This window comes from Stylophora pistillata, chromosome 11, assembly GCF_964205215.1.
Source record: "Stylophora pistillata chromosome 11, jaStyPist1.2, whole genome shotgun sequence".
Taxonomy (NCBI): domain Eukaryota; kingdom Metazoa; phylum Cnidaria; class Anthozoa; order Scleractinia; family Pocilloporidae; genus Stylophora; species Stylophora pistillata.
In genome coordinates, this window is record NC_142529.1 from 19,446,868 (window position 1) to 19,474,367 (window position 27,500).

The following is a 27,500-nucleotide window of genomic DNA, read 5'->3' on the forward strand; positions in this document are numbered from 1 at the left end:
CAGTACTTGCGCTCGAGACCAAGCAAATATGCATCTAATTTCGCTGGAGGTGCTACATTTATGTTCATAAAAAGAATCTCGTTCCTAATTTGCGTCTACACTGTTAATTCTTCTCTTATTTGTACAGGACATGTCCAGCAAGTTCAGTTATTATGCCTCCTGGTTTTCACGGCGGCAAAAGAGGGAGCACAGCAGTTTGTTGAGATGATCTTCTCTTGTTCGGCTGGAAGAATTTTGTTTGATGTATATAGGGGAAGTTCACCTCTGCCAGAAGAAGTTGCTTTGGAACATGGGAACAAAGAGACAGCTCGTTATTTTGAAAAAATAACCAAAAGGTACACGTTCAGGAAGTCTGGCCGAAGTGTAGGGTGTACATGCATTTCATGTACGAGTTAAAGAAGCTCACAGTATTCCTCGAGCTTCGTTATAAGAAAACTGTTTGCATTTCGGTCTAGATTATGTTCGTGGACAAATTTTTATCATATTTTCACGACAAATGGAGGCTCTTATTTATGTATCAAAATATCATTAGAGTCTTATTCTAATCCTTTTTTCAATTATTCAATTGCGCAGACTCTCGACCGAGATAAGCAATGGTAAAGAATGTCCGAAGGTGATCGATTGGTCAGAACTTGCAAGAGCTGCTATGAGGGCTCAACAGCCGTCTGGTAACTAAATAAGTTTCACCATGTCAGTTTAGTCCCAGACATTTCATCTACCCAGTTGACATCTATATTCTCTTCATTGTTTTTCCTTTTACTTTGGGTTGCAATGTCTTGCACAAGAAAACAGAGCGATATTGCTGACCTAAATAGAAACTCATCACTGATTGATTTACTGTCCATTTGTGCTTCAATATTCCAGATCTTGCCAACGAATTAAAACACACTCTTACTATTGGGCGTGCGGAGGACACGCACCATTTAGGAAATCACGCGTTTCACTCATCAGCTTTCCAAAGCCCAGACTCAAAGGGAACTGCCACAACAAAATTGAAAGGTATACTATTCCTAAACCAACAGTGCTTTAACGATCGTCCTGTACGTGCGTTTATCTAGCAGTAGTCTTTGTTGAAGTTATATCTTTGGTCATGATCACTTCCTATATCATATTAGCACATTCCCTTATACGTACATGAACTTATCATATGGTCTCTCCGGCCCTGCTCGCGCAATCCCATGGAAAACAAAACGAAAGCTGACGTGTACCGGTAGGGCTGGACGGGGTTGACGTGAGCCGGTCCGGTGCACTTGTGCGGCTTTTTTCCAAAAGAAAAAAGGAAAGGGAAAAGAAACATTGTTCGCTGTTGTTTTACAAAATGAGTAACAGCAGTGTAAAAAAAGAAAACATCGGAAAATAAGTCACTTTCCTCTGCAAATTGTGAGTTTCTTGTTTTGACTCAAAAAAAGAAAGGAAAAGTTTTTCTTGCAGAATTTTTTTATATTGTGGTTTTCCCGCGTGCACCAGTCTATCGCGTCCTATTCAAATTTAAACAAACTTTTCGATCCCATATACAATTTTAATCAGTGCTCATATGATGAAATGCTTAGTGACTAAGTAGGAAGGCCAGACGGGAACATATCTGGCTCCCGTTCATGACCTACGGACCGAGCGCATAACCTCGAGCCAAATATTTTTCCGTCCGTCACTCCCATTCAGTCAATAGGTACATGATATCCAACTTATATTACAAATTTGTATGGTATGCGCCCATCTGCTTCTTTTCCGGACTGCCTGCGCTCATATATGCAACTACACCGTCAAAACGACTTGAAGATAGTGAAAAATAAAGCGGTTTAATTTTTTAGTCCAGGCATCATTTTGAGACCTATATTAGCGTTAGCTCTCGCATGCAAAAACTGTCATCTGTATTTCGTATATGTACTCATCAGTTGTGTTGTAAATCTACTTTCCGAATTCGCGAGTATTGTATCAGGTAAATCTAATATCTTTCTATAATTATATTTATCCAAAGAAAACGGAGTACGTAATGTTTGGAACCACACAGAAACTCAGTCGAAGTGATTCTGACACCAGCAAGAACGCTGTTCTCTTTGGTGACAAAGTGTGGGAGCAGAAATCCTCATACAAATATCTTAGAGTGTACTTGGACTAACATTTGACTTTTTTCTAAGCTATTAACAAAGGAGCCAGCCAATTAAGCTTATTATCAGGATTAGAGATGGCCTAACTTTTCAGGCTGAATTAGATTATTGTGATTTTATATGGAATAATTTAGCACCAAGTAATCTCGGAAAATTAGAAAGCCTTCAGACCAGAGCGGCGAAAATAGTCTTAAAAGAAAAATCACTGTCAGATGAGTAGTTACTTCAACAGTTGGGTTAAAAAACCCTCCATTCACGATGTATGATACGTAGATTGACGTTTGTTTTCAATTGACGTCATTGAACATACGTCATCGTCTCGTCAATTGACGTCATCGAGAATTGTTCTCGATGTATGATACGGATATAGATCGACGTTTGTTTTCAAGTGTCTTTAGTCAGACGAACCAGAAATTTTCATGAACTATTATAGTATGTTTAGTCATTCTAAGGTTACCCGTAGAAATGGCATAGATATTATAATTCTAAGGTTTGAACAGAAGTGGCAAAAAAGGTTTGTTTTTATGCTGGAGCCTAAGCATTCAATGATTTGTCGCCTGAATCATTAAAATCAATCAAGTCATTATCTGAGTTTTTGACACGACGTCAAAGTCTTTCTGTTTTGCATACAAAATAAGATGTAAAAGCGTTTCCGGTTCCGCTTTTTATTTAAAAACCGGCTCAGTACTGCATCAGTAAAATATTTGAATTGACCAAGTCCTGTATTTGGGCGATTTCAAAATGGATGTAATAGAGTGGTAATTGAACCTCGTGTCGTGCAATTTTGGTCTGAGATCATACTTGTGATTTCAAATCACGCGTATGATTTCAGCCCTAATAATATACATGAAAAAATTTCTCAGTTCTGATTGGTTAAGATGAATGCAGTTTTCAGTTAATTCAGTGCAGAAGAGAGTTAATTCAGTGCAGAAGAGAGTTAATTCAGTGCAAAGAAAGAAACAAACCAGACATTCTGATTGGTCAGAATGATTGGTCAATGTCAATCTCAAGGTCAATGTCAAGGTCAATGTCACTTGCAGGGTTTGAATAAATTATTTTTGCACGTGATGCGCGCGCTTTTCTTCTGCGTAGTTATGAGAAGCTACCTCGTATTTTTTCAAATGTATTATTAATAGATAATCACATAATTTTCTCGTGCAATTTGGAATAAATAAGCACTTGTAAATTTTTTCAAAGACCACAAATTGCACTCGCCCTACGGGCTCATGCAATTTTGTTAGTCTTTGAAAAAATTTACTCGTGCTTATTTATTCCAAATTGCACTCGAAATCATGTGATTTCCTATACAAATTGCACTCCACTCAGTTCAATTACCATTAAAAATCAAAATAAATGAGTTTTAGTCATCGTATGGACATGTTTAGATTTTTTATAATTATCTTTAATTACGATCAATATTTTAGTTTTATTTATATTTTATTCATTTCAGTATTGATTTGTATAATTTACCAGGGCACTCATTGATATCAGCAATTCCTGACGGGTTTTCCCCGGCTAAAGATGTAATTATTATTATTATTATCATTATTATTATTACTTAATCGTTTTTGCTATATGTACAGCTACGAAATACCCCTCTGTAGAACCTTTCGAGTTTTAGTCCACTTTTTATTTCTATTTTGTGTAAGTTAGTCACTTACTTCGTTTAGCTGATATTTCTAAATGAGCACGTTGGTGATGACATGTCTTGCAGTCAGCTGACATAAATTTTCCATCTAATGATATGCAGGCAAAAATTTTAGCATGCTCATTGGCTGAGAACAATTAATCCCAAACAGTGCAGAAAGCTGTGTGCAAAAAGTTGAAATATGCGCATCAATGACCTTTAGGCTGCACAGAATGTTCTTAGCTCATTTTTGGATTTGAACAGTCCAATACATTCCAACCTGCGTCCCATAATTTCGTGAGCCGTGACCTGCTTGGACACGCACGAGTGATACAAGTGTTCACAACTGCTCTCACGGTATCACTGCTAGAAAAATTTTTTCCTTTTTTCAATTTCCTGAAAATTTAATATCTGATAAAAAAAAAATAACGATCTATCAACCTCTGAAAATCTTGTTTTACTATCTTTTTAACTAAATGATTTGAGAGTAGGACGGATGGCGCGTGATTTCAGAACCACTATTGATTTTCAGTTTTGTACAATTCTAAAATCGCTCCTTTGTAATCAATTTTACTTACACTTGTTTTTCCGAAAGCTAGAGAAGTTGTTCTTGAAACTCAGGTGTTGTTTTCAAACTATTATCATGTTCAAAAGCGACAAGTCTCTTTTGCCGCTACGGAAAAAGGGAAACTGATTTCTTCTCAGTTTGCGTCGGAGCGGAAATATTGTTCACTGATAGTGATTCCTACTAGACTTAAGAAATTCAGTAGCCAGAGTCTAAATGTGTCGAAGTTGCCGTTGGTGTTAGCTTGCAAGATATATCACCGACAGACCGTTATAATTCGCGCAACACTGCACTTCGAGCACCGACCGTTGAAAAGCTGTTCGTCTTATAATAGGAAAACAGTGATGGCAAAGCAAGCCCAAAGCGGCTTGAGGTGAGACAACCAAGCGATATTATAGGGTGTTCAAGCTCGCAGAATTTGTCCACGGAAAAAACAAATAAATTGCTGGAATTACCCAACATTTCTAAAAAATATCTGATATTTTTAGGAAGTTTGAAAGAACCTTACAGATAGAAATTCTTTTGGGCTTAAGACCCTATATGACCGCCGCAACGATCACTACGCTAAACTCTTCAGTGGCATCTGCGCAGACTCACATAAGTTCGCTAATTTTACTCCATTCTAGACATGGTGATTTCAACATAAGGCGCAAGAGGGCCTTTGATATACTATTTAGCGATATCTATTCTCTAATATTTGGTTTATTCCTATAGAGGTTCAATAAGCTTATTAGGGCTAGTAGTAATCCAATGGAAACATTTCGTCGGCGTGCCAATAGGGAGCTGATTTTACTCCAAAATTGAAAACCTGTCTAGCAGCTGTTTAGTCCAATTGCCTTATAAACATCGTGGCTTCGTTTATGCAGTAACTGGAGGTTGGGCCCCATGGCAAGATTGCCCCAAACCAGTCCGCCCCCATATCACGACGAGTTCGCTCCATCAAATATATATCTTATTAGACGTTTTGTTGTGTTGCATCGCTGAGTATTTGTACGAATTGTGCGGTATTTTGACGAGCCTTTAGGGTGAGTCAAAATACAAATACTCAGCGATACGATACACCAAAATGTCTAATAAGTTATCTGTTATCCGACGCGCCAAATTGTTTTTTCAGTGCGGGCGAATTTCACGGATATTTATTTACGAGGAGTGCGTGACAGAAGTATGCGAAGCGAACGCAATTGGCGCGTTGTCATGTTGCTGTTTCTATTTTCTTCAATAAATGATGAAATTTCATTGTCGTCTAACTGCTTTTCCTCGTTCGATTTATATAATAAACTTGGATCAATATTCGCCAGCCATTCCGACTCTTCGTCGTCAGAAAAATGATTAAAGTTGTCCACCATTTTTTTTTGTAACTTCAATCCAATTCGTCGCTTGCGCGATGCGAGAAGACGTGTCTAACCGGTTCTCTGGAGTTCAAATACCGCTGATATGTGGTTGGAAAACTGCAGCTGCAGCAGCTGCCACATTTGCTTTTAGTGGGAGGGTCGGTATGTTCGTGTTTGCTCCAGAAGTGGTAGGCTCAGTTGGTGGAACTGCTACATCTGTGGGGGCAACCATCCTCGAGAACGTTAAAGATTATGAAGAATACCAGAAGGCTGAAAAGCTCTTGGTGGAGATCTTAGCCATGAATGAAGTGAATAATATTCTCCAGACCTGGACCAAAGATCTCTACGAGTTCGCCGGAGAACAAGACCTGCATGAGCGCCTCTGAGACATTTATTCAAAAGTAACAAAATTCAAGGCAAAGCAACACAAAAGATGCACGGGAAGTGCTATGGGCCTGAAGTATTGGGAATCTGGGATCCACGATCAAAGATATCATCACCTCACAGGGATCTGAAGCAGCAAGAATTCTTAGAGAAAAGGCAAAAGGAACTCGACGAATTGGCTTCATCGTTTGAGTAGTGACCCGTAAACTAGAACTCGAAATTCTGACTTCACTGACGTCAGAGTGTCAGTAGGTTGAAGTTTGGTTTTTTTGACGACTCAAGTAAATCGTAGGAAAAAGACATCAGCAACAAAAGATGTGACTGCAGCACCGTGCAGTCAGTTCTTTATGCTTTCGGCCAGCGGTAATAAATGCAAGTGCTTAGTTGCCGTGCCCGTTTTGGTACTTAGCCACCATTTTGTTAGTTATTTCGGTTCCACGTGTACAGCTGAAGTCAGCTCAAGATATTATTTGTAATCGTAGTTTATCGGGTCCCTTACTGAGTAGTATACGACCCTAAACGGTGAGAACTATTTCAAGAACATTCTATTGAAAATTTTTTTTGGAGTATTTTCGCTCGATGACTCGAAGTTCGGTAAATCACATGTTAAAGCTTTTTATTTCATTTCACTAGAATGTTATCTCAGGACTCATGACTCAGGACTTTGGAATATCTGTATGTGGTTTATCGACATGTGTCGAGTTCGTTCCTATGGGCCTGTGAATAAACTTCCTTTGGGATTTTGAAACTCCTCGCGTTTATGTTTTACGGGAGGCGGCCACAAAAGAGGAAATGAAATAGAAGAGAGCAATATATAACAAATAATAAAAATAAAAAATCAATTCAGTGACAATAGTTCTAATTTCTTTTTCATAAGTGTTCGAAATTAAGCCTCTATCGTGTTCCAAAAGTTGGTACAAGAATGCAGAAATAAGTCTTCGTCAAGCAAATTACCAATTCGACGCCAGGTCTCCAAGCGTGATATGTTTCAATAAGCCCGCAATCTCCGCTGAAACATTCACGGCTACGGACTAGGTTGGGCAACCCTAGCCTGTTTCACTGGAGCAGTTTTCAATCAAGTGTCTAAAGTAAAACAGTATTGCATCGCCTTTGGTTTACTGCGTGGTGTGACTGGTTCACAAATCTTTTAACCAATCAAATGCAAAACCCAAAACAAATCGCGCCTTCCCGTCTCCCCGTGCATGGAACCAATGGAGACGTACTTTCTTTGAAGTTTATTGGCCGGTCAGATTACTTTCATTGCCATGGATTCTACCACACTCAATCGGAAAGCGCTGTTGTTCTTAAAAATCTAATTTTTACGGGTCGAACATTACCATGCAAGTCTTAAAATGAGCCTCCAGCCTGCAAATAAATGGAGGCAAAGCTACGATACCCCAAAACACTCTTAGCTTGATTATAAGCGTTTTTATTTGCGCAAGATAGCAATATTTCTTTAAATACCACATTAGGTTTTAAATACCCAATCATAAATAGTCAAATTATCTACAGCTGAATGGCGAGCTCTCGCCGAAGTAAATTAATCTTGGTCAAATAATTTGAGTTGTATCAACACAGAGCTCTAAAGCTACATGCGAGATCACACCTATCATTAGATTTAATTCTGAGTCTGTAGCTAACTGGTCGCCTAACAATAACGTGACAGGCACCAAGCGTGTTTGAATGTTTCGGTATAGAATGCCCACGTGACCAAATTCTCCAATAAGGATTGGATATTTCTAGATCTTAAAAATCTCCCAAAATGAAAACGTAAGGGTCATCGAAAAGTAACTTAAGAGGGAATAACTCCAGAATAAAAGTTGGCATGAATGATGTAGTTGCTTAGCTTAATACGCTTCCTTCATCGTATATCATTGATTTGGAACAAAAGTAAGTCTTATAATCACAGCACTGGGCGCATTTCAGGTCAGCAACGAATGAATGTTTCACAGGAAAATACGTGGATCGCCTTCACGCTTTTCCTACCTATTCAAAAATCCTACAAAAAAGTTCTGTGTTCTGATATTTAAATCAGTTTTACGACATTTTTATTGAACGAAGGACAGCTCATGTTATAAGTATGAATGAAATGGACAAACGACTGTGTTGGTAGAAAGTGTTCTATCCATGTAAATTGATCGATTCAAGCATTAATCGTATGAATATCCTCTTGAAGGAATGCCTAACATTTGAAGCTTTTTGTATTGAACCAAGAACCACTTAGAAATGTTACTCACAAAATAATTTTTCTGTGGAGCCGAAAAGGCAAACACCTAGCTCACACAAAATGCCTCACAATATCTTAAAGCAAATCTCGCATGATAACTTTCTTAAAACGGATAATAAAATAACAAAGAAATATACTGGAAAGGAAGCTTTCAAAATGGAAAAAGGAAGCAAATCCCCAGCACCTTTAAGGATGATTATTCGTATGACGTCAACCTATCTCAATTCTCATGCCCTGCGAAAAATCACAGAACAAAGGAATCTTTACGTCCTTTTAAAGGTTAGCCCTTAATTTCCTTCGTTGTCGCCAACTGACCTCCAAAAAAGTGGTGACGAGTCCAATTTGCGCTCAACGAGCTCTTTCCATTTTCTGCAATATCATCCCCGACATGTTTCCGGAGCTACCTGTTTTCTAGCGTTTAGCACAGGTCGCATAAAATCCTGGTCAACAGTGCTTGGTCAATATGATAACGACGCTATTGATTTCGTGGCTTTAAGGCAACTCAAGAAAAGTATCACCGACATAAGGCTCGAGGGATTCACTTCCTTTTCGTATTCTTCCGAGAATAAATTACCACAAGTTCGAAATACTATCATTATCAACGGGCCCGCCCATTAAAAAAAATAAGCAAAGCAAACAAGGCAGCTGTTATCGCAACTTAGCACACATTATTTTCAGTGTGCTGACTTTCCATTAAGCTTTGCGCTCTTGAACTTATTACGCAGAAGATTGACCTACAAAACCGCGGGTCAAGGTGAAAACGAAGGCGGAAAGCGTAGCCTCTTTACATATCTGTAAAAGGACAAAATACCTAAAGCCTACGGTAAATCTTTCATAGAAAACGTGGGTTCTGTTTTCTTGGTCGCTTGGCGCTGCGATCAGGTATGTCGTCCCAGTAAGACAGATTAGCTGTCTCCGTGGCGGAAGACTGTAAAAGTAAAACAAAGTGCGAAAAAGGAAATCAACACCTGCCCTTGCAAGTGCTACGATTATATATGGAATGCGCATTCTGGACTAGAGTCATTATCTCAGTAACTGGACACCTACACCTTCCCTACCCCAACATTAACCTGAGGCTCTTCTCAGTTGACTTTTGTTGGGTTAGGGGAGGGGTAGGTGTGCAGTTACTCAGACACTGACAATGATCCTGAATTAGTGTTCATTCCCAACCTCCTTGACTTAAATACACACCTCTCGACCACAAATTATTCTAGCTTCGTTATTCTATTAAAACCTTGGCCCTCGCGCTGAAATTATGGAACTCGAGAAAACTCAACAAAAATCACCCTCCAGTGAGCAAGAGTTCGGGAAATAGTTGAAACCATTGCACTAACAAGCAGCGAACACAAAAGACAGCTTTCCACAAAAACACTTACCCCGAACCTCTTCATGAACTGACTATTATACAGAAATCCCTTTTGCAAAAAGTAAGGCTACTTTGATGGTAAGTTCGTTTAAACTTACCAATCGCTGTTGCACTTTGAGAGGAAGTTCTTCAGTTGCTTTGTAGACGTCCTCCCGGCGGACGCTTAGCCACGAATCATCTTCGAATTCAACCTGATCCAAAACAAAATGGTTTAAAAAATTCTTGTGTTCAATGAATTGTTACATAGAGTAACGCCTGACCTTAGACTTCATTCTCAGTTTTCATGTTATGTAACTACTGGGGTATTTCTAAGCTTCAGTTAATAAGTGAACTTATGGAGAACATACAGCTGTTTCAAGGAAGGTTTTAGGGAAAAAAAAGTAAAAGTGAACGCGACAACCCCGAAAAGTATTGTGGGTAGTCTTCACGTCATGGTTCCTTGAGCTTAGGATTTCAAGGAAATCTGAGAAAATGTCAGTGTGAAAACGAGGTGTCGCAGGTTTGACGAATTTATTTATTCATTTGACTTATTAACCGACAACCTTTCTCGAAACAGCAGTGTGCGAGAGTTATAGCTAATTCCGTTGGAAATCGTAATCCACTTCGAGCAAATAAGGACAGCTTGGTAGAGTTAATTCCAGAAGGGAAACCACTGTTCTGTCAAAAATTTGCCTTTCAAGTAAAAGATCCCCCTTTCTTTACCCTTTCTTCAGTCCTTACTCAGAAAACATGACATGCTCCCGCGTTTTGCGGACCTCTCGTAGCGTCATAATAACTTAAATACCTGGTAGGTAACGCTTATTCTTCGGCCAGTGACTCTGGCTTTATACAGTCCACCGTCCTCGCTCCATCTGACTTGAATAACGCTTCCTACAGGAATATCCTCTTGTGTGTTGTCATGATCCTACAAAAAAACAAAAAATTATTAGAAAAAATCCGTAGTCTTTCCTCTCTAGAGCTCGACCTTGGTTTGCGAAAAATGGGAAATTTATCTTTAACATCAAAATTCATCACTAGAAATTCTCGGTTGGCCAGAACATTTTCCTGGGTCGCGAGGTCGCTACCGCAGTTCGAGTCCTGTTGAATTCGTTTTTTTTTTATTTTTCAACACTGAACCAGTCAAGACTCACCTTTTTTCATTAGCCTACAAGTAGTGTTATAGTATATGTTATCTTAACTATAATTATTTTAGCCTCTTTATGAGTAGTTTTAAGAGCGTCTTTCTTGGCTATAACTATTTAATGTTTTCTTTTTTTAACGATTTTCAACGATTTTAAGAGGCTGATTGCGCATTAAATAATGTTTACAAATATTTTTCGCCTTAAGGGTAACTAAGTTATCATTACTATTTTCAACATTTTCATTATTTTCATCATTATGATTATGTGATTATTTAACAGAGGCTTTTTACCACAATGTCAGTTGTTGGTAAGTTATCGCAGTAAGTTCCATCATCAAATGACACCACGTAATACTCCTCAGTTGTTGTGTCCTGAACCACCCCTCGGTAATATCTGACACAAACAAAAACACAAGTTTAGTACTCATCAAGGTGCACATTGGCTGATATGGCAAGGTTGAAAGTTACAGGTTTAATCCATGGCACTTTACTTTCCGAGCCTTCGGTTTCCATAACATTAACCAGCTTCCCCGTACTAGAAGCTGGTCAATCGCAAGTATCCAAAGTCATCTAACTGCTTCATTGCAGGGAGGCACCGTGAACAATTGAGCTCGACCAAAGCTCGAGCACGTAGCTCTCGATCCAAACATTACTGTTTGGACAGTTTTTATGACACACAGAACGATGGCGCTTCTTTCAAAGCGTCATTCCTTAGCAAAGCACAATGCAAGAGAAAAAACAACATTGAACTGGTCTAATTACCTTCCATTTTTATGCTTGGCAACAACAGATTCACCAAAATGAATAACAGAGAAGTCTCTCTGCTTTCCCTGAGAAAAATAAGGGAAAAGATGAAGTTATATGAGCTATCAGTAACCTTTCCTCTAAAAGAAGAGACACATAATCCTTAGGAACTTTCCGTTACCCTATAAATCGTCTCAACAACCTCTCTTATGTCTTCGCGTGAATTCCTCATTATTCCTGGCACCATTTTGAGCTTCCGAATAAAGTCTTACGTTCTTTTTTGTTAACCTTGAGGTAATTCAATAACTTATCCCTCCGCGTTATGAGCAGTGGACTAAAGACCCAAGTTAAAAGCAAATAAGGAACAGCAGGAGAATTTGAAGTTGAGTGTCGAAAATAATCCGAAACTGCATTAGCCATCTTTCATTTGAGCCTGAGATTAGTCCAGAAATATCGCGTCAACTTTCTAACCAATCAAATCAAACCTACAACCAAACGATACTTGGTCGCACGCGTTATCAGGCGCTTTGGGCAGTTTGCCTGTATCCTGGTTTCCTTTGTTTTGATCGGCTGTTACGATCACTTTCGTCTTGGTTTTCAGGGACTCTATTGAAATACTCTCATAGTGGCATCGAGTCATTTTGACTACCGTTTTCATGCCAAATAAGAATCTTACTTTAAATCTCGTCCTCTGATGTCTCTCGCAATAGGTTTCCGTAGGTTGCGGCCAATCACTGGGTTCAAGTACGAACCCGGCCAAAACAAAGCACGTCACGTGAAAGGATACCGCACACTTTCCCGCACAACATTGCACGCATGCACCATTATCCTTTCCGCTGGCCGTTGAACTTGATCGACAATAAAAACATTTCTAAAGGAACGCAAAAGAAAAAGCATGACATACTAAACCAGATACTGGGGGATTCGCTGGTGAGCAACAAAACAAAGCAAGGAGGATTTCCTGACGCAGGTAATAACACTAGCAGAGTGAAACATTCATCCATACCATGACATCAGCTCGCCACAAGAAAAGAAGCAAGAAATTTAAGGATAAATTTTAATATTACAATGCAACAAAAGAAAAGAACATAGTACTCTACTCACAAGTTTTCTTCTTGCTGAAGTAATTTTATCAATGTTAACTCCTTCCCTTAGATTCACATCTACAAAGAACACTTCAGGTACAGCTAGTGCACATCCTATGTGAACCCATCTGTAGGAAAAGGCACGATATAGTAGTTGCAGGTGATGTAAAGAAAGTTTGGCAGTCAGGACGGAAATGCCGAGGAGAAGTCGATGAAAAAATAAACTTTATTTTTAGTTCGAAATTCACAAATGACTGGATTTTGTTAGAGTCTCTTAAAGCGCCACTTAACGTATTTGAGAAGCATTGAGTCCCAAATGGAAACTTCAATAATTCGCCGTCGGGGTTTTACGTTCTCAGAACGCAGAATTTTTTTTTTGTGATTTCACGTTTTTGTTTCAAACGTACCTGCTGAACTATTGTTCTGCTCCCTAGATCTTTTGTTTCTAATCTATTCTAAGGATGTTTTAATACTCAAACAGAGTCACTAAGGACAACAATGATTCGGCATTGCAATAATAAGGGATTTGTTGACCATAAACAGGAAAAGTTAGTATTCTCGGGAATGTTGACAGTACCTGCCGTCTGTTGTCTTCTTTAAAGCACCACCACCCAGTCTACATAAAGAACAAAACTGTTGAAAGAAAAAAAAACAACAACAAGAAGTTTATAAGAAATACGAAATAGCTTTCCGATATTGATGTCATCGACAGCGAATTGGTTTTTAATTCCAGTTTTTTTGTAACATTTTAAGGGCAATATTTCACTTCAAAGGGTAGCAATGTGCACATTAAAAGGTATCAAAGTCTTCAGTTAACTAGCCAAAGCTCTAAACTTCAACTTCTTGGTTGTAAGATCACCACTACGGCATTGAGGCTCATTTGGTCGCAACAAAAAAAATGCGTTCATTTTGTCCGGCAGGAAATTGCTTGCAAAATCAATACCGAGAGTAAATTTTGTATCTTAGGGAGTACGTTCAGTTCCTTATAAGCCCTCAATAAGTTACAGTTTCACCACTTACCCAGTTTCTTATCTGCTATCGTTCACATTGATATTTCATAACATTCCGGTAAAAAGTCGATGGCCACTTCAGTTTATCTTGTGTCTATAATTTCTACTTCTCCCCCGTGTCCACAGCTGGGGAATTGTTACTACGAAATTTTGCTACGAGGTTTTGCAACGAATTTTTACTGTTTCAACAGTTTCGAATGCTCTAACAGTTTTTAACGTTATTGACAGTGACAACAGCTTACGTTCCCCTCACTAGCGGCTTCAGCGGTCGTTCTCGTCAATGTCAGTGACATCAGTTGTAGTTGTGATAACTACTCACAACAACTTTTCACTGCATTTCAATCACGGCCATCAGGGCCTATTTTTAACTTTTCGATTTTTCGGAGAAAGCAAAGCGCGATAGAACTTTTTGATATAACTTTTGAAAAAGGATCATTAAAAGGCTCCTCTATGAAAAATGAAATGAAATACGAAAATTTGCAACTTTTGGCGGATCCTCGATATTTATGGTCAGTGGCTATTAATAGCTGTAAAGTGTAGGTCCTATTATTCACAAAACCTGTCTTACAATTGTACTAGACGCGCTCTTCTACAAGATGTAGTTAACCTTTGTACGTTCTTCGTCTCCTGACAAAGAAATCGGGAAATGCCTTCATCTTTGACTGAAGGGAGGCATGAATACAGGCCAGATCTACTCACACTATTTTCAATGGCTGATTGATCGTCTTGAAGACATCTTTGACATTTCCACTGGCCATCACTTGGGACGTGACTTATACCATAACAACCTAAAACAACATAGAGTAGAAATTCCTCAAACTGACTTCAAACACTTGGTGGTTTGCGTGCGTACGTTATGGTACCCTTTGGTCCTGACGGCTCTGTCGTGGAGAAAAGTATCCTACTACACACAACAAAACCCAGCTAATCTTCAAAGAAATCAAAGTATGGAAACTTTAAGCGCACGGTCTCTCCCCTTTAATTCTTGCTGGAATTTCTGACGGATAAATAGCTATTCGACGGGTGAGCGTTGGCAAAACGTACTGCGCTATCCACCGGTGTCCAAAGCAAAGAATCTCAACCATTGGGCCCCGCGGTGCCCATTACGAGTAAAGTAAGTAAAACTAAATAAAACTACTGAAATTTCTCTCGGAAAATTACTTTCAGTTCTTTACTGTCTATGACAAAGACTCAGATTTCTACTCACTTGCATGAACTAGTAATTTACATGATGTGCATCGTAGCAGAGGACTTGCTGTATCTGTAGTGAACTTTTTGTCCAGCCAAGAGCTCATACTCTCAGGACTGGAGTCGTCCGACATGAAACAAATCTCTGGTATTCTAGGAACCGACAGTTTGTCCGTCAAATCAGTTAGGTCTTCTGTTAAATCGGAAAGTGGTTTGTGAAGGTTTTCTCGCAGATTCACTAAATGATTATCCTGAGAAATAAGACATAATTGGCAGGTAAGTTTTAGTACCGTTAGCGATTTGCGACAAAACAGGAAAAATAGTGTCCCTTGAGACTTGTGAAAGCGGAAGTGTTCGGAAAACTAAAATGAATTTGAAACAAGGAGCAGGAAGGTATAAGATCTGCAAAAACAAAAAAAGGAAGGGGAATGTATGGAAGGTAGGATGCACGGAGAAACATACGAGTGGTGCCTACCGCAATAAAATGCGATCACTACGAAACGCAAGAAATTTTACATTCACATGCTTTGTGCTTGATACATATAAAGTAATCCAAGGGCGGGAAACATAGCACCTTAACATCCACTGAGAACTCACAACCGAATAATTTTCGTTAAAAAACTAGCAAACAATCCCCAGAATGCGAGAATATACTGGCCGTGACAATAACTGGAATCTTGAAACCATTGCCTATGCGTGTATGAAATGACGCATTCGGGGATGAGAGCTGTGAGGGCATTGACATGCTTGGGAAAGCAGCAGATATAAGGAGGTATTGTTTCGTTTCTCTTGCAATTGGACTTACAATGTCACCATATTTACCCCGATAAGTCAGACTATATTGCACGACTGTTTACAAAAATAAACAACGCACTGCAGTCCAAACAATCGCTTCGTGTTTGCCACAGCCTTGCGTCTCTAATCATTACCCCCGAGAGCTTTCTTACCTCTGATCTCGAGAAGAAGCTACAAATAGAACAGTGAGATTCCTGTTGTGATGATACGATGTTAAAAGCCTGTTCCATTTCAAAATTCGGCAGCTGATGATGCCATAGCCCATCAAGAATACTAGCCAGTATTTTATTCGTTGTGCTAGCTTTTCCTTCGTGATCTTTCCGACCTTCAAGATAAAAAGAAAAAAACAAACAAACAAACAAGATGTAAACGTAAAAGGGTCTCAACTTAAAAGAAAGAAGCTTTTGGCTGAAGGTTTGAAAGAATTATATTCTGTTTCCTCGCAGCTAGTTCATTAATTTGGCTTACTTTGAGGTTTTCTTAACTTTTTCAATAATTTAACCACCTTAGGCCCGATAATCATAAGCATTTTGTCACTAACACTAGACACTACCCTTAAAACTTTAACCCTTAAGATTGACTAGTATCTACGTTCTCCTTACACAATCACCCCCGAATCAAACAACTTCACGACGATATAGGAAATGATTATCAACTAAAGAAGCTCTTGATTGTTTAACAAATTCTCCTTGCGAGCACCTTGGGAATTGTATAGAGAACAGTATGGAGAATATGCATACTGATGTTAGGATGTGAAGGGTTAAATAAGTATATGGCGATGATGTTGTCAAGCAGCTGCTCCATCCACACCTACTGAAGTTAAGTTGCCTTACGGCCAGGATGGTCACTAACTGATAAAAGGATTATAGATAGCTACGAACAAGTCAGGTGAAGGTGCACCTTTTCTTTTCTTGGATTCTTCCATTTTATTTCTTCTCCCAGCACTGCTTGGGACTGTGAAGGATTTTGTAACCACTGGCTGTCTTTTAGAAGCAGACTTTCGGGCCTCAAGTGACCTTCTGGAGAATAATCATTCATATATCTTTTCTTTCAATCAAAAGAGGTAATATGTGTATTCAAAATACTGCAGTGAAGATTGTTATTAATCTGTTTACTACTAGGCCAAGCAGGCCCTCGAGCTACTTCCATAACGTGTTCGATCCGAACATTGACCTTGGCTGGGATTTTCTCAACGAAAGGCGGGAACGCGCGTGACATCAAGGCGCGGTTGGTTTTTGTTTTACATATGATGGGTCGATAGAATAGCGCAAGTTTGCTGGATCAATCACACAGCAAAGTAAGGTAAAACCACACAAATCCAGGTTTACTTTATACACTCAATAGAAAACTGCTGTAAACCAAACACCTTCTTCGTTTGTTACCGTTAATTTGTCGCTACTGTTATTTCAGACAAAAATCTTTCACTAGATACCTTGATAGTGTTTCTTTTAACTTGGCGAGGGGCATGTCGTCATCAACATCTACAAGGATTCCCTCTGACTTGGCTTTCTCTTTCCCCTTCGTTTTATCTTTTTGGTTTTTCTTTTTCCCCTTCTCTTCCTCGAGTTGTTCCTCTTCCTCGTCGTCCTCACTGCCACTGCTGTCTTTATGTTTGGACTTAAGATAATCTTCCCACTTGTCAGGCTGGAAAATCAACGACAGCCTTTAATTTTTGCACAATTGCATTTAAATAATAATTACAATTATCATCAATAATGGGATTTAGAAGAGAAATTTAAGACCGGACGTTCAATGATGTGGCTCCCCTTGTCCACTGTTTTTACGTCGAATTGGAATTTGGAAGGATGGTTTTAGTGGAGGGAAGAAAACCGGAGGACCCAGAGAAAAAAAGTCGGCTACCTAATGGATTGCGCCTCTCGTAAAACTTGGGCTTAATTTTTCAAGCCCTCCATTTTTAATAAATCCGTTCTAGTCTTCTTCATCCAAAGCCACCTTTGTCCCTTCTTGCTTCTGTACTGTACAAATTTTTTTCTCAATTTTTATCTCTAAGTCTAATATTTTGTTTCCTCCTTTTAGTGGAAGGAGGTTTCGCAACGGTTACTCTAAATACTAAAAAGCGTTTTCTCAAAGCTTAAATGATGAGAATTTATTTTTAGTTCAAGAAAAGCTACTTTGTTAAGCTAACTTACTTGAAACGTCTTAACGAAGACATCCATACAAATCTTCACGGTGTCCTTTTTACACATGCACTGAAAAATCAAATATAAGATTATCAGTGCCAGGATAGCCAATTTACTGCTCGATGCAAGGTTAAAATCCCAGAGAAGGCAGCCTCAACGAAAGAAACAAAACAAAACAAAACACCAAAGATGATCATCTGAACTTTTCAGGAAATAATTACGGTATCTCACCACCTCTGTGCTCAATTTGAGATTTCATAACCTTTTTTTCATGTCCTTTTATTGATTTACTTATTTATACCTCGGGCTTCCTGTGGAATTCCGGAGTTATAAATTGGGCTTCGTTATTTTCCGTCTTGAGACACAGAACGCAGTCTGATAAGTATGCGCTAAGCATGCTTTTTCAGTTGCAAAGTAAGAAAACAACTATATGGCATTCAATCATGAAGTATATACCATGGTAAGCTTCAAAGCACATGGTTATCATGGCGGCCAGAAAGATGCCTCGTGATTCAAGGGTAAATATGTCTTCTCATACGCTCAAACTTCATACAAAGGCACACACTGTTCGTGGTAGATCCACACTACAGGGTTCGTACAGTTTTTCAGGCCAAAGATTCAAGGACTTTTCAAGGGCTTTCCAGGACCCTACTTAGAAATTTCAAGGACTTTTTGTAATGACAATTTTACCTCAAAACCAAGAAAAATGTTTCTGTTAATATCTATGTTTTGGGTTTACCGATGGTGCAAAACAAAAGCAGATATTTTTCGATGTTGTTCAATAAAAAATCAAGGACTTTCAAGGACCCAAAACGAAATTCAAGTACTTTCAAGGCCTTGAAATCGGCCTCCTGAAATTCAAGGGTTTTCAAGACGCGTACGAACCCTGACACTAAAAGATGTCGAGCGCTTTCGGATAACAAGCAGAAATTAAATCAAACAACTCTTCTTCAGATTACATGCCTTTGTAAACATTCCTAAGCAAAGAAACCCGAGTTCACGCAGTTATGCGTCTAGTTTATCGAACAATTTGCCAAAGGCAGGTAAATTTACAATTATAGCACAACGTTCCCCCCTACCAGGTAAATTACCTATCCCTATCCCCTACACACAGACAAAATTGAAACCCAACCCACTTACACTGGTATTACCACCTACTAATAGTAATAATAATAATAATAATCATAATAATAATAATAATAATAATAATAATAGTAAACAGTCTTTAAGGAGGAAGCGCCCGTCACGTAAATACGTGGTTTTCAGGGAGGTCCTCCGTAAAAATAAAAAGTATTAAAAGCTAAAATAAGAAATACAATTGTCACAGATCTAAAACGGCGTATATCTAAAGTTTTATCCATCATTTAAAGTATTTATGCATTAAGAATCTTGTAAGGTTTTCCTTAAAAATTTTGCATGGCATTGGCCTTTAAAAATACTGGGAGGGACATCCAGTCATTTATAAAACGGAAGTAGGACACCCTCTTTCCGCATTCCGTTTTCCATTCCGTAATAGTACAACGAAAAGTAATTTAAAACATGGGAATATTGCGAAAAGTTTACAACTCACAACTTGTGCTTTCTTTCCAAAATCAATCCATCTTTCAGAAGCAAAATTCGTCGATTCAGCACAGTTAAAACCATTGTTAAAACCACAGTGATAACCATAAGGAAAAGTGATCATAAATTCACCGGCTTCTTGCGTTATCTGAAAGAGAACAAGACATTTGAGATTTCACTGAAAAATAGGTATATCTAAATATAGTTGTAAGTACCCCTACGATTTCTAGTGCAATTTGGGATAAATAAGTAGGAGTAAATTTTTCAGAGGCTAAACAAATCGCTGATTTATCCTAAATTGCACGAGATAAGTCATGTGATTACTTGTTAATAATATACATGCAAAAATTCGACTCATGGCTTTCTGGTTCGGCCCCTTGCTTTCACCTTGTTGCTGGAGTAGTCAAGGACTGTTCGAGCTTTAAAGTTCTCTGTTAGGTATTGCTCAATAGAACAACTGCGTAAAACTCGTCATAAATTTTGTTCAGGACCTCCGGTCCGTACTTTGTAACACTTTCGTCCGAGCCATTTTTGGAAGCCCAATACTTCCAGATTTTAAGCACGCTGTTTGTGCTTTCTTCGGTGCTTTTTCTAAGCATTCCCCTCAAACACTAATAAAAGTAAAACGTGGTTACTTTCTCTTAACCTGTCCGCCAATTTTTTGCTTGAGCTATCGCCACATTCTTGTGAATCAATTTCATTTCAAATGTTTTCACTCAATCTCAACTTTCTGCATTGGGTGAAGGTAACGAATCTGATCCAACCGACGCTTCGGCCAACACGTTGACCAACGCGTCGGCCGACACACCACCGACGCGTCGGCCGACACAATACCAAACGCATTACCGACAAAGGAAAACAAACAATTGTAAACCTGCGATGATACGGCTAATTACTTTGCATGTGAAGCATGGAATTAATCGGAAAAATAGTTAGCAGTCAGGACACAAAACGAAAGGCATGCGACGCCATTTTTTTACGATACTAGGACTTAGTACCCTCGCATCGTACATCGCTGAGCAGTTTCCTCTGCAGTAAATGATTCTCTAATAAAAAAAACGGCTCCTTTAGGAGCCACCACATACAAAAAAAGGAAATGACCAATGAGTTAGTAATCTCTGAATTAACCGACGCGTCGGTGAATTTACCGAAGCGTAGTAAACTTGCCGACACATTTGACGTTAAATGGCGTCGACGAACGTACTCGTTACGTTTATAGTGCAAGGAAAATTACTTATCCTATACTTAATCCAGATGATAGAAGACAACGGGAAAATTTGGCGTAATCCATCTTCTCAAGGTATAAATAAATGAGAGAAAGTCACCGACGCACCGCCGACGCAGCCTACTTTTCCACTGGGAAACCCGCTGCCAACGCGTCGGTCGACAGTCGGCCGACAGTCGGTCGAGAGTCGGCCGACTGTCGACCGACACGTTGGCCGACGCGTCGGTTGGATCAGATTCGTTACCTTCCCCCTGCATTGTTTGGGATCAAATAACGTGTTCTCGGCCTATGAGCAAGCTGAAATTTGTGCATGTATATTATTATGAAGGAAATGCCTTGAAATTACTTTCCAACTTCCCTTTTGCAGACAAGGACCCAGGCGCTCAATGGATGGATATGTAATTGTTAACATACCTTGTCATAGGGAATTGAAAACTTTCTGAGCACTTGGGGTGATATAATAGTCATCTTGTGCCTAAGAAACTGAGAACAGCTTTGAAAGCTTCCGGGAAAGAAACCTGTACAAAAAAAAGTGGAAAGTGTAAGATTGAAGGTTGAGGCTGGTTACGGTCTATATTTGTTCTTACCGTTGCAACATACTGTAAAGGTTCTATGTTCTATGTTCTACTATAAGGAGTTACTATCGGGGGATTTCAGAAACTTTTTCTGACGATGAAGCGATAGGCGGCTGTGCCTAGTAAAGGGGCGTAGTAAGGCGAAACCCAAACACGTTTACTTACAATACCGTTCAGATAAACGTTGACTACACAGACGCATTTTCGCGCATAGACGATTGTTTTGGAAAAAGCTATCATATTACACACACGCACGTCGCATCACCTCGCAGATTCATCGAATAGCAAGAGGTAGCAGTAGGTTTGCTTCATTTGAGCTATTGATGAATCACAAAAAGGAAAATGTCACTTGTACCTGCTGCAAGTCTCTCCAAGCGCTGGCCATGCTCGGGAGGAATTGCATACCTGAAAAATGAGGGAAAAATAAGAATTATGTTATAAGTACTTGCGGTGTGGTAGATTCCGTCTTTCATTAACCAGTGCTACACTGGCCACAATAACACCACAAGAGCCTATTACTCACTATGCACAAAATTCTTTCCCCAACAAGATTTTATTACCATTTGTTACAACACATTTCAGCAGCTGAATGACTTCTCACCATGTCTTTGGAGCTCCAAAATGCAAGTAGTTTATACTGTAGAGATCCATATCCTCAGTATGCCATGCAAATGTGGCTTTCCACATCCCAAAGTACAAATAAGGGGTGTTTACTCCCTCAATATGGACTCCATATTGATCCTTGATCAAGTCAAGAATTGTTCCTAACTTTCCTATGTTCCATTCTTTCACATCCTTGTCGTACACTGTACCAGGAATATCAGCTGCGTAAACTGGGTTGTTGAATGTCACGTTTTTCCAGTATTTTCTTTCAATCTCATCTTGATCTCCTGTGGGAGGTTTGTGCCTGAAAACAATGATACAATGTAGTCCTGTGAGATCTAAAATGTAAAAGTAACTATCTAGAGTGAAAAAGCACTTAGCAGCTTCAGCCAGTTTACATGCACTCCACCCATTCATCTATTAGGGGAAATGTAAGACACCTAAGTTTCACTTAGCCCCCACCCCTTAGATAATCCTTCTACTCAATTCACAGCAATATGAGTACTGTACCTCATGGCCACCCTCTCTGTTGGAACCATATAGATTCCATTCAAGGTAACCCACTGATTCAAAAAAGATCACTTAGTCAATTCTACAAAACCCCATTAAGTTCCAAAATTTACCTTTCACTGTTGGCAAGTTTCTTGAATTCACTAAAAGACATTGCCTTCTTCTGCACATTGAACAACTGGAAAAGTCCTTCAAAATAAGCAAGACATGTTACATACAGCTCAGATGGTTCAGAATAATTATCATATCACTAAACAAGGTTAGGTTAATGTAAAGGAAACCAGGAATATTTGAGACTGACAGAAACCCTGGTAACAGCAACCAATAAAAAAATTAAAAAAAAACGTTAAAACACAGTTGTAGATTGAAACTATTTATGGTAAATTCTTATGCTGTAATAATTTTCAGTCCTTGAGCACAACTGGTTGTCTTGAGAATAAAGTTATGGATTAAAGAAAGTCCACCAAACAGAAGAAAATGAAAGAATCTTCCACATGGTTGAAGACCAAATGAAAAAGAAAAAAACAAAACAAAATAAAACCCAGCAGTAAACCTTAGACAAGTAAGTAAGTAGCAAGACTTTATTTAATGAGTGTAACATTTGACAGTAATAAAACTAACCTAATGGCCCTCAAAAAAAAAAAAAAAAAGAAAAATCTTATAGCAATAGTTGCCACAATATTAATAGTAATTAAAATAGTATTAAGCCTTTGTACATTGCAAAATAAGATTATAAAATGTGGTTATATGGAGATTTTAAAATTAATATGAAGACTTGCATAAGAATTTGATTTAAAATTACTTTAAAAAGTGAACACTTCAAGTTTTTGACACTAGTTTTTGAGTTGAAATTTCACCCGACAGATCAAGTTTAAAGAGGGTTTAAACCAAGGAACTTTTGAAAATCAGTTGTCACATCAGTAACAAATTAACAATTAATAACAATTAGTGATATTTCTTACAAATGTTTCTGATATAGTTAAATATACATCAAGCCCTATGAGTACCATAGTATCATACCAAGTGGAATATAGCAGATCCAAAACTAGAATGCCAATTATGACTACCTTATGTTGAGTTAAAGGCTGGTACATGTATAACAATCTGTGTGCTTCTTTAGGTCATAAAAGGTCACTCATGTTGACTGGGTGAAAGTTGTAGTGAAAACTTTTCTGGTAGGCGGTTTCAGTGTCAAGTTGGCAGACAAATTATTGTGCATTCTTGGTCTGATCTTAATCTGATGACTGAGGTTAAAATGGTGAAATTGCACAAGTGAATCAGTCAGGCTCACTACTTGCTAGCTCTTAAATCAATCCTGGAAAGAGTGACCACTTTTCTGAATATGAGAAAAATCATTGATGTTGTATTTTTGCTCAACTGTAATGAGAGGCCACTGCAAAATAAATTCTAAGCTTGATAAGCACACCTGCTGCCACAGCCCACAAATGTTGCTTATGGGTGCGGGTTGAGGTCTGGTTTTTCCTGTTCTCAATTCCACTTCGTCAGAACAGACTGCCTTAGTAAGTTCCTTACTCACAGTTACAATAGGGCTTAATTCTTTTTGCTTGTTATGCCAAGTGTATTGTGTTCTGTGTACAATTGAGTGAATTTTATTGCCTCCCTTGCAATTTAGTGTTTAACAATACCAAAGGGTTAAATAAACTGATTATTTATTTATTTATTCCAAAATTAACAATCTTCCCTTATTCCAAGCACTTAGACACACAAAACTGCTCGAAAAAACATTACTGATGCCTACATAATTTTTTTGCACTAACTCCCTATAAAGTCTCTTAGACTCAGTTGTAGAGCATACGCACACAAAATCCAAATCCCGAGTATCGACTTCTCATGAAGAGTTAGATTTGTTTTTTTATGCCATGTTCGAGACGTCATGAAAACATCTAGTTTTCGTGTCTCTTTCTGATCATAGAAGGGATGGAGGACTTTTTAATGAGTAGACTTGGTCTTCTGACTTGCGCAGGTTTTAATAATGGCCACATTGAAATTTTTCCTATGACATCACCCCTTTATTATGATTATTAACTTCCAATCCTTCTCTGTTTTCATAGTAAATAAGGTAAAAAGTCAGAGGAAGGAAGCCAAGGGTTTATATGTGATACATGATTATGCACAAGATAAATCTGTGATGCATAAATAATTGTACTGAAAGGCATAGTAAATTGAGAAATGAAGGTTTCCCATTTAAATTTGAAACATGAGAAACACTAGTACATGAAACACCCAGAGTTTTATCAAAATTTGTGGGTGAAATGGAATCAGAACACAATCTTTGCTATCCTGTTAGGGACATTCCAGCCACCCAAAGATTGAATTTGAAGGTCTCCCATTTAAATTTGAAACATGAGAAACACTGGTTAAATTTCAGGAGATGCATGAAGTTTACCAAAATTTGTGGGTAAAATGAGATCAGAACCCACTCTTTGATACTCTGTTAGGGCATTCCAGCCCTCTCAAAGATTGAATTTGGCAACTGACTACGATGGCAGAATTTTCAATTCCACTACACTAGGACGTGAAATCTTTCATTGCCTCTTTTACAAGTTTCTAATCATTCTACCATCGATAATACTTAGCAGCAACTTCATGGCTAAAATTGGCACTTGACAAGCGGAAAGGTGGGTCTATAACCTTTGTTTCCAAAACTTTAAAGTAAATCGGAAATAATTACTGACGGGTGGTAATTTTAAACTTGAAATAAGCCATTATGTGGTCAACTTGATGGAATATTTCACTTTGTAATTTCAATTTCTACGCGATGACTTTTTCGAGGTTTTGACGATTCTGTCGATAAACAATAGAAACTAATCTACTACAGATGATGCGGAAATGAGGCACAAAACCAATTCGTTGTCAGTAAGAAAACGTGGTTTGCATTTTAAAACACCACGAGTTCACTGAAACACATGGATGCTGAAGTTTAACTGTGAAAAATAAAACAATCATAGCCCTTGGCATAAAGTATGTAAACACCCTTTTGCAGCGCTTGTTCAACGCAAGTGAGTTGTTTTTGTTTCGCTTTTCGGATTAATTGCTTCATTGAACCCTAGCACCAAAACATTTCAAGTGAAAAATCAAAACTGAACGCAGCTTTACAACTGCTGTTGCGGAAATGAAAAGGTCGCTAAGTTCTGTCTTTTCATTCATTACCTAACATGTGGCTGAGTACAAAGTTAATTTCATGTTTTAAATGTTAGAAATTTACTGACTATTTAAGTGGCAGATAATTAAGACTAGTAGTTTACGCATGTGAAAATAAGCTAAGCTTACTGTCACGAAACCATTTCTGGTTTTCGTCTTTGTCGAGTTAAAAGTTCACTTTCACCTCGAGCCGACACTTCCTTCTTAACGGAGTATTAAATTTGAAAGAGGAACTCATCTTGTCTCGAAAAATGGAGTACGAAGCTTAAATTTTAGCTCAGTTAGGTTTATCTATTCATTTTGGTACACCTTAGATTTCAACTTACCTTGAGTCCCTGTTACAACTTGCAATATTGGAGCAGGTATCAAAGTGTCGATATCTTCATAACTTTTACGAGGAACCCATTCTTTGGGGGGTATGACCTGAATATAATTCAAAAGAGAGCAAATACCTTCACAAGCTGTTTATTAACTCGATGCAGCCTTGTTATTTTTCACCACGTGTGTTCAAACTAAACGCTTTGTAAACAAACGAAGGCTTTTAAATAGAGAAAGTTTCAGGCCGGTTTTATACCGCTAACCTTAGCAACACCAGCTCGATGAGCTCCCATCTCTTCCATCTTACGAATATATGCAGAGAAATTCGCAAACTCGGCCAAAGTTGGACGAAACACCATAATTTTGTTCCCTTCTCCTGAAGCCATCTTTCGTCTTTGGGTTTTGTATGCACAACTCAACTGGTCCCTTGGATTTCTCAATTAAAAACCCCTCTAATCCGCGGCCAAAGTTTGAAGGCGTAAATAATTACGTTTCCTACTTCTCATTGCGACGTGCCAAGTGCGGGGAAACGGTGAACGTTTTTTGTTTCGCCCACATTAACTTTTTTTCTCTGTGTTGTTTCTTTGTTCGCGGCTTTCTGTTGTGACATGATCAACTTGACGTATTAGCCACGCCTCCGATCAAAAATCTTCCCTAGTGGGGACGGGAGGGGGTCATAGAAAATCTCTGAGGAAATACTGGGAACGACATGAACCGTGAAATGAGGAAGCAGTAAACAAACTCCTTGGATGCAGCAGGTGCGAAAGTAAGGCTGATTTTCGAAGCGTTTTCTTGGCTACTCTACAGGAAAATCGTATCGATCGTGTTTAGGAATAGATGTAGAAAGAGAAAGTTAAAATGGCCGCCAGCGCGGTCAATTCTCGCCGCGAACCCAGGTAAGAAAGGCGTTCATGACAGCAATTGAAACATACATACATACATACATAAACTTTATTTCCATTCGGATTTATGAATAGCACTAGACGTGCTAGCATCTCCAAACATATAACTACAAACAAATGACAATAGGTTTAAAATCGAAAGACCCTTATAAAACCTCGTATAAAAATGGTAATAATTATATACTAATCCCCACTGGATATATAACTCCTAATGGCACGTTTAAAAGCTGCTAGAGTGTCTGACATTCTTAATTCATCTGATAAGCTATTCCATGCAGAGGCAGCAAGATACCTGAAAGAGTGAAGTCCAAAAGTTGTGGTCTTCACCGCTGGTATCTGTAATTTCCTTTTACCCCTTGAATTATATACACTTTGACTGTGCTCTTTGAGAAGTGATGTGATATACCCAGGAGCCAATTAATATGTTGTAAAGGCCTTTGTAAACCATAGTTAACATGTCCTGGACTCTTTTATCTTTTAGTGACTAAAAATAGTATGGTTCTTGTCTCCAGTTTATTATTATGTAAGTTTTAACTTACTCATGGTTTGTAAAATTGAAGTCATATCTTTGTGGATAAAGAAAAAAAAAGCCTTTTTTTAGATTCTGATAGAAATACTTGAGATAATGTCGGCCTTTTTATGGAGATGAAACGAACGTGCGAAAACTGGAATTTGCAGATAGGCGACCTCGTTCATTTTTTCATGACTGCATTTTTTGTCTTGTAGTTGTTATGCAGGATGCATGACGTTTAATTTGTCATAAAAAGCCTGTCTTTAACTATTCGTTTTCCTTTGTATTCCAAACAAATTTTGACAGCACAATTTGCACACGAAACGCAAGCTTGTCAATTATAGGTTGATTACAAGGGTTAAATATTGTCAGAATTGCAAGCCTAAATTGTCTCCAAACCTTCAAGAAGGTAATGCAAAGAGTTAAATATTTGTTTTTCACTTACT

General features: G+C 38.5%; 3 protein-coding genes across 6 annotated transcripts in view; 2 read left to right on the forward strand and 1 right to left on the reverse strand.

The window, feature by feature from the left end:
• Positions 1 to 3,173, forward strand: part of LOC111343837 (uncharacterized) — a 34,241-nt gene extending 31,068 nt beyond the window's left edge. For all 4 annotated transcript variants that reach the window (XM_022951028.2, XM_088738913.1, XM_088738912.1 and 1 more), the window contains 4 exons: positions 128 to 335; positions 574 to 668; positions 865 to 999; positions 1,976 to 3,173. In XM_022951028.2, coding sequence (XP_022806763.2) covers positions 128 to 335; positions 574 to 668; positions 865 to 999; positions 1,976 to 2,025 — 488 coding nt within the window. In that variant the 3' untranslated portion in view covers positions 2,026 to 3,173. The remainder of the gene's footprint in view (positions 1 to 127; positions 336 to 573; positions 669 to 864; positions 1,000 to 1,975) is intronic.
• A 4,252-nt stretch (positions 3,174 to 7,425) lies between these two features.
• Positions 7,426 to 26,253, reverse strand: LOC111325663 (lysine-specific demethylase 4A). Its single transcript, XM_022929508.2, has 21 exons — positions 25,905 to 26,253; positions 25,650 to 25,746; positions 22,275 to 22,350; positions 21,650 to 21,955; positions 21,404 to 21,453; positions 20,888 to 20,991; positions 19,259 to 19,396; positions 17,698 to 17,757; positions 16,980 to 17,191; positions 16,448 to 16,566; positions 15,700 to 15,872; positions 14,772 to 15,003; positions 14,264 to 14,352; positions 13,132 to 13,187; positions 12,574 to 12,682; positions 12,146 to 12,340; positions 11,488 to 11,555; positions 11,017 to 11,119; positions 10,390 to 10,509; positions 9,704 to 9,796; positions 7,426 to 9,167 (listed from the first exon to the last, which is right to left on the reverse strand). The coding sequence occupies exons 1-21, from the start codon at positions 26,025 to 26,027 to the stop codon at positions 9,072 to 9,074; spliced, it is 2,619 nt and encodes an 872-aa protein (XP_022785243.1). The 5' UTR covers positions 26,028 to 26,253; the 3' UTR covers positions 7,426 to 9,071.
• A 90-nt stretch (positions 26,254 to 26,343) lies between these two features.
• LOC111325637 (tetratricopeptide repeat protein 39B) overlaps positions 26,344 to 27,500 on the forward strand; it is a 21,775-nt gene continuing 20,618 nt past the window's right edge. Inside the window, exon 1 of the mRNA XM_088738911.1 lies at positions 26,344 to 26,537. Coding sequence (XP_088595037.1) covers positions 26,500 to 26,537 — 38 coding nt within the window. The 5' untranslated portion in view covers positions 26,344 to 26,499. The remainder of the gene's footprint in view (positions 26,538 to 27,500) is intronic.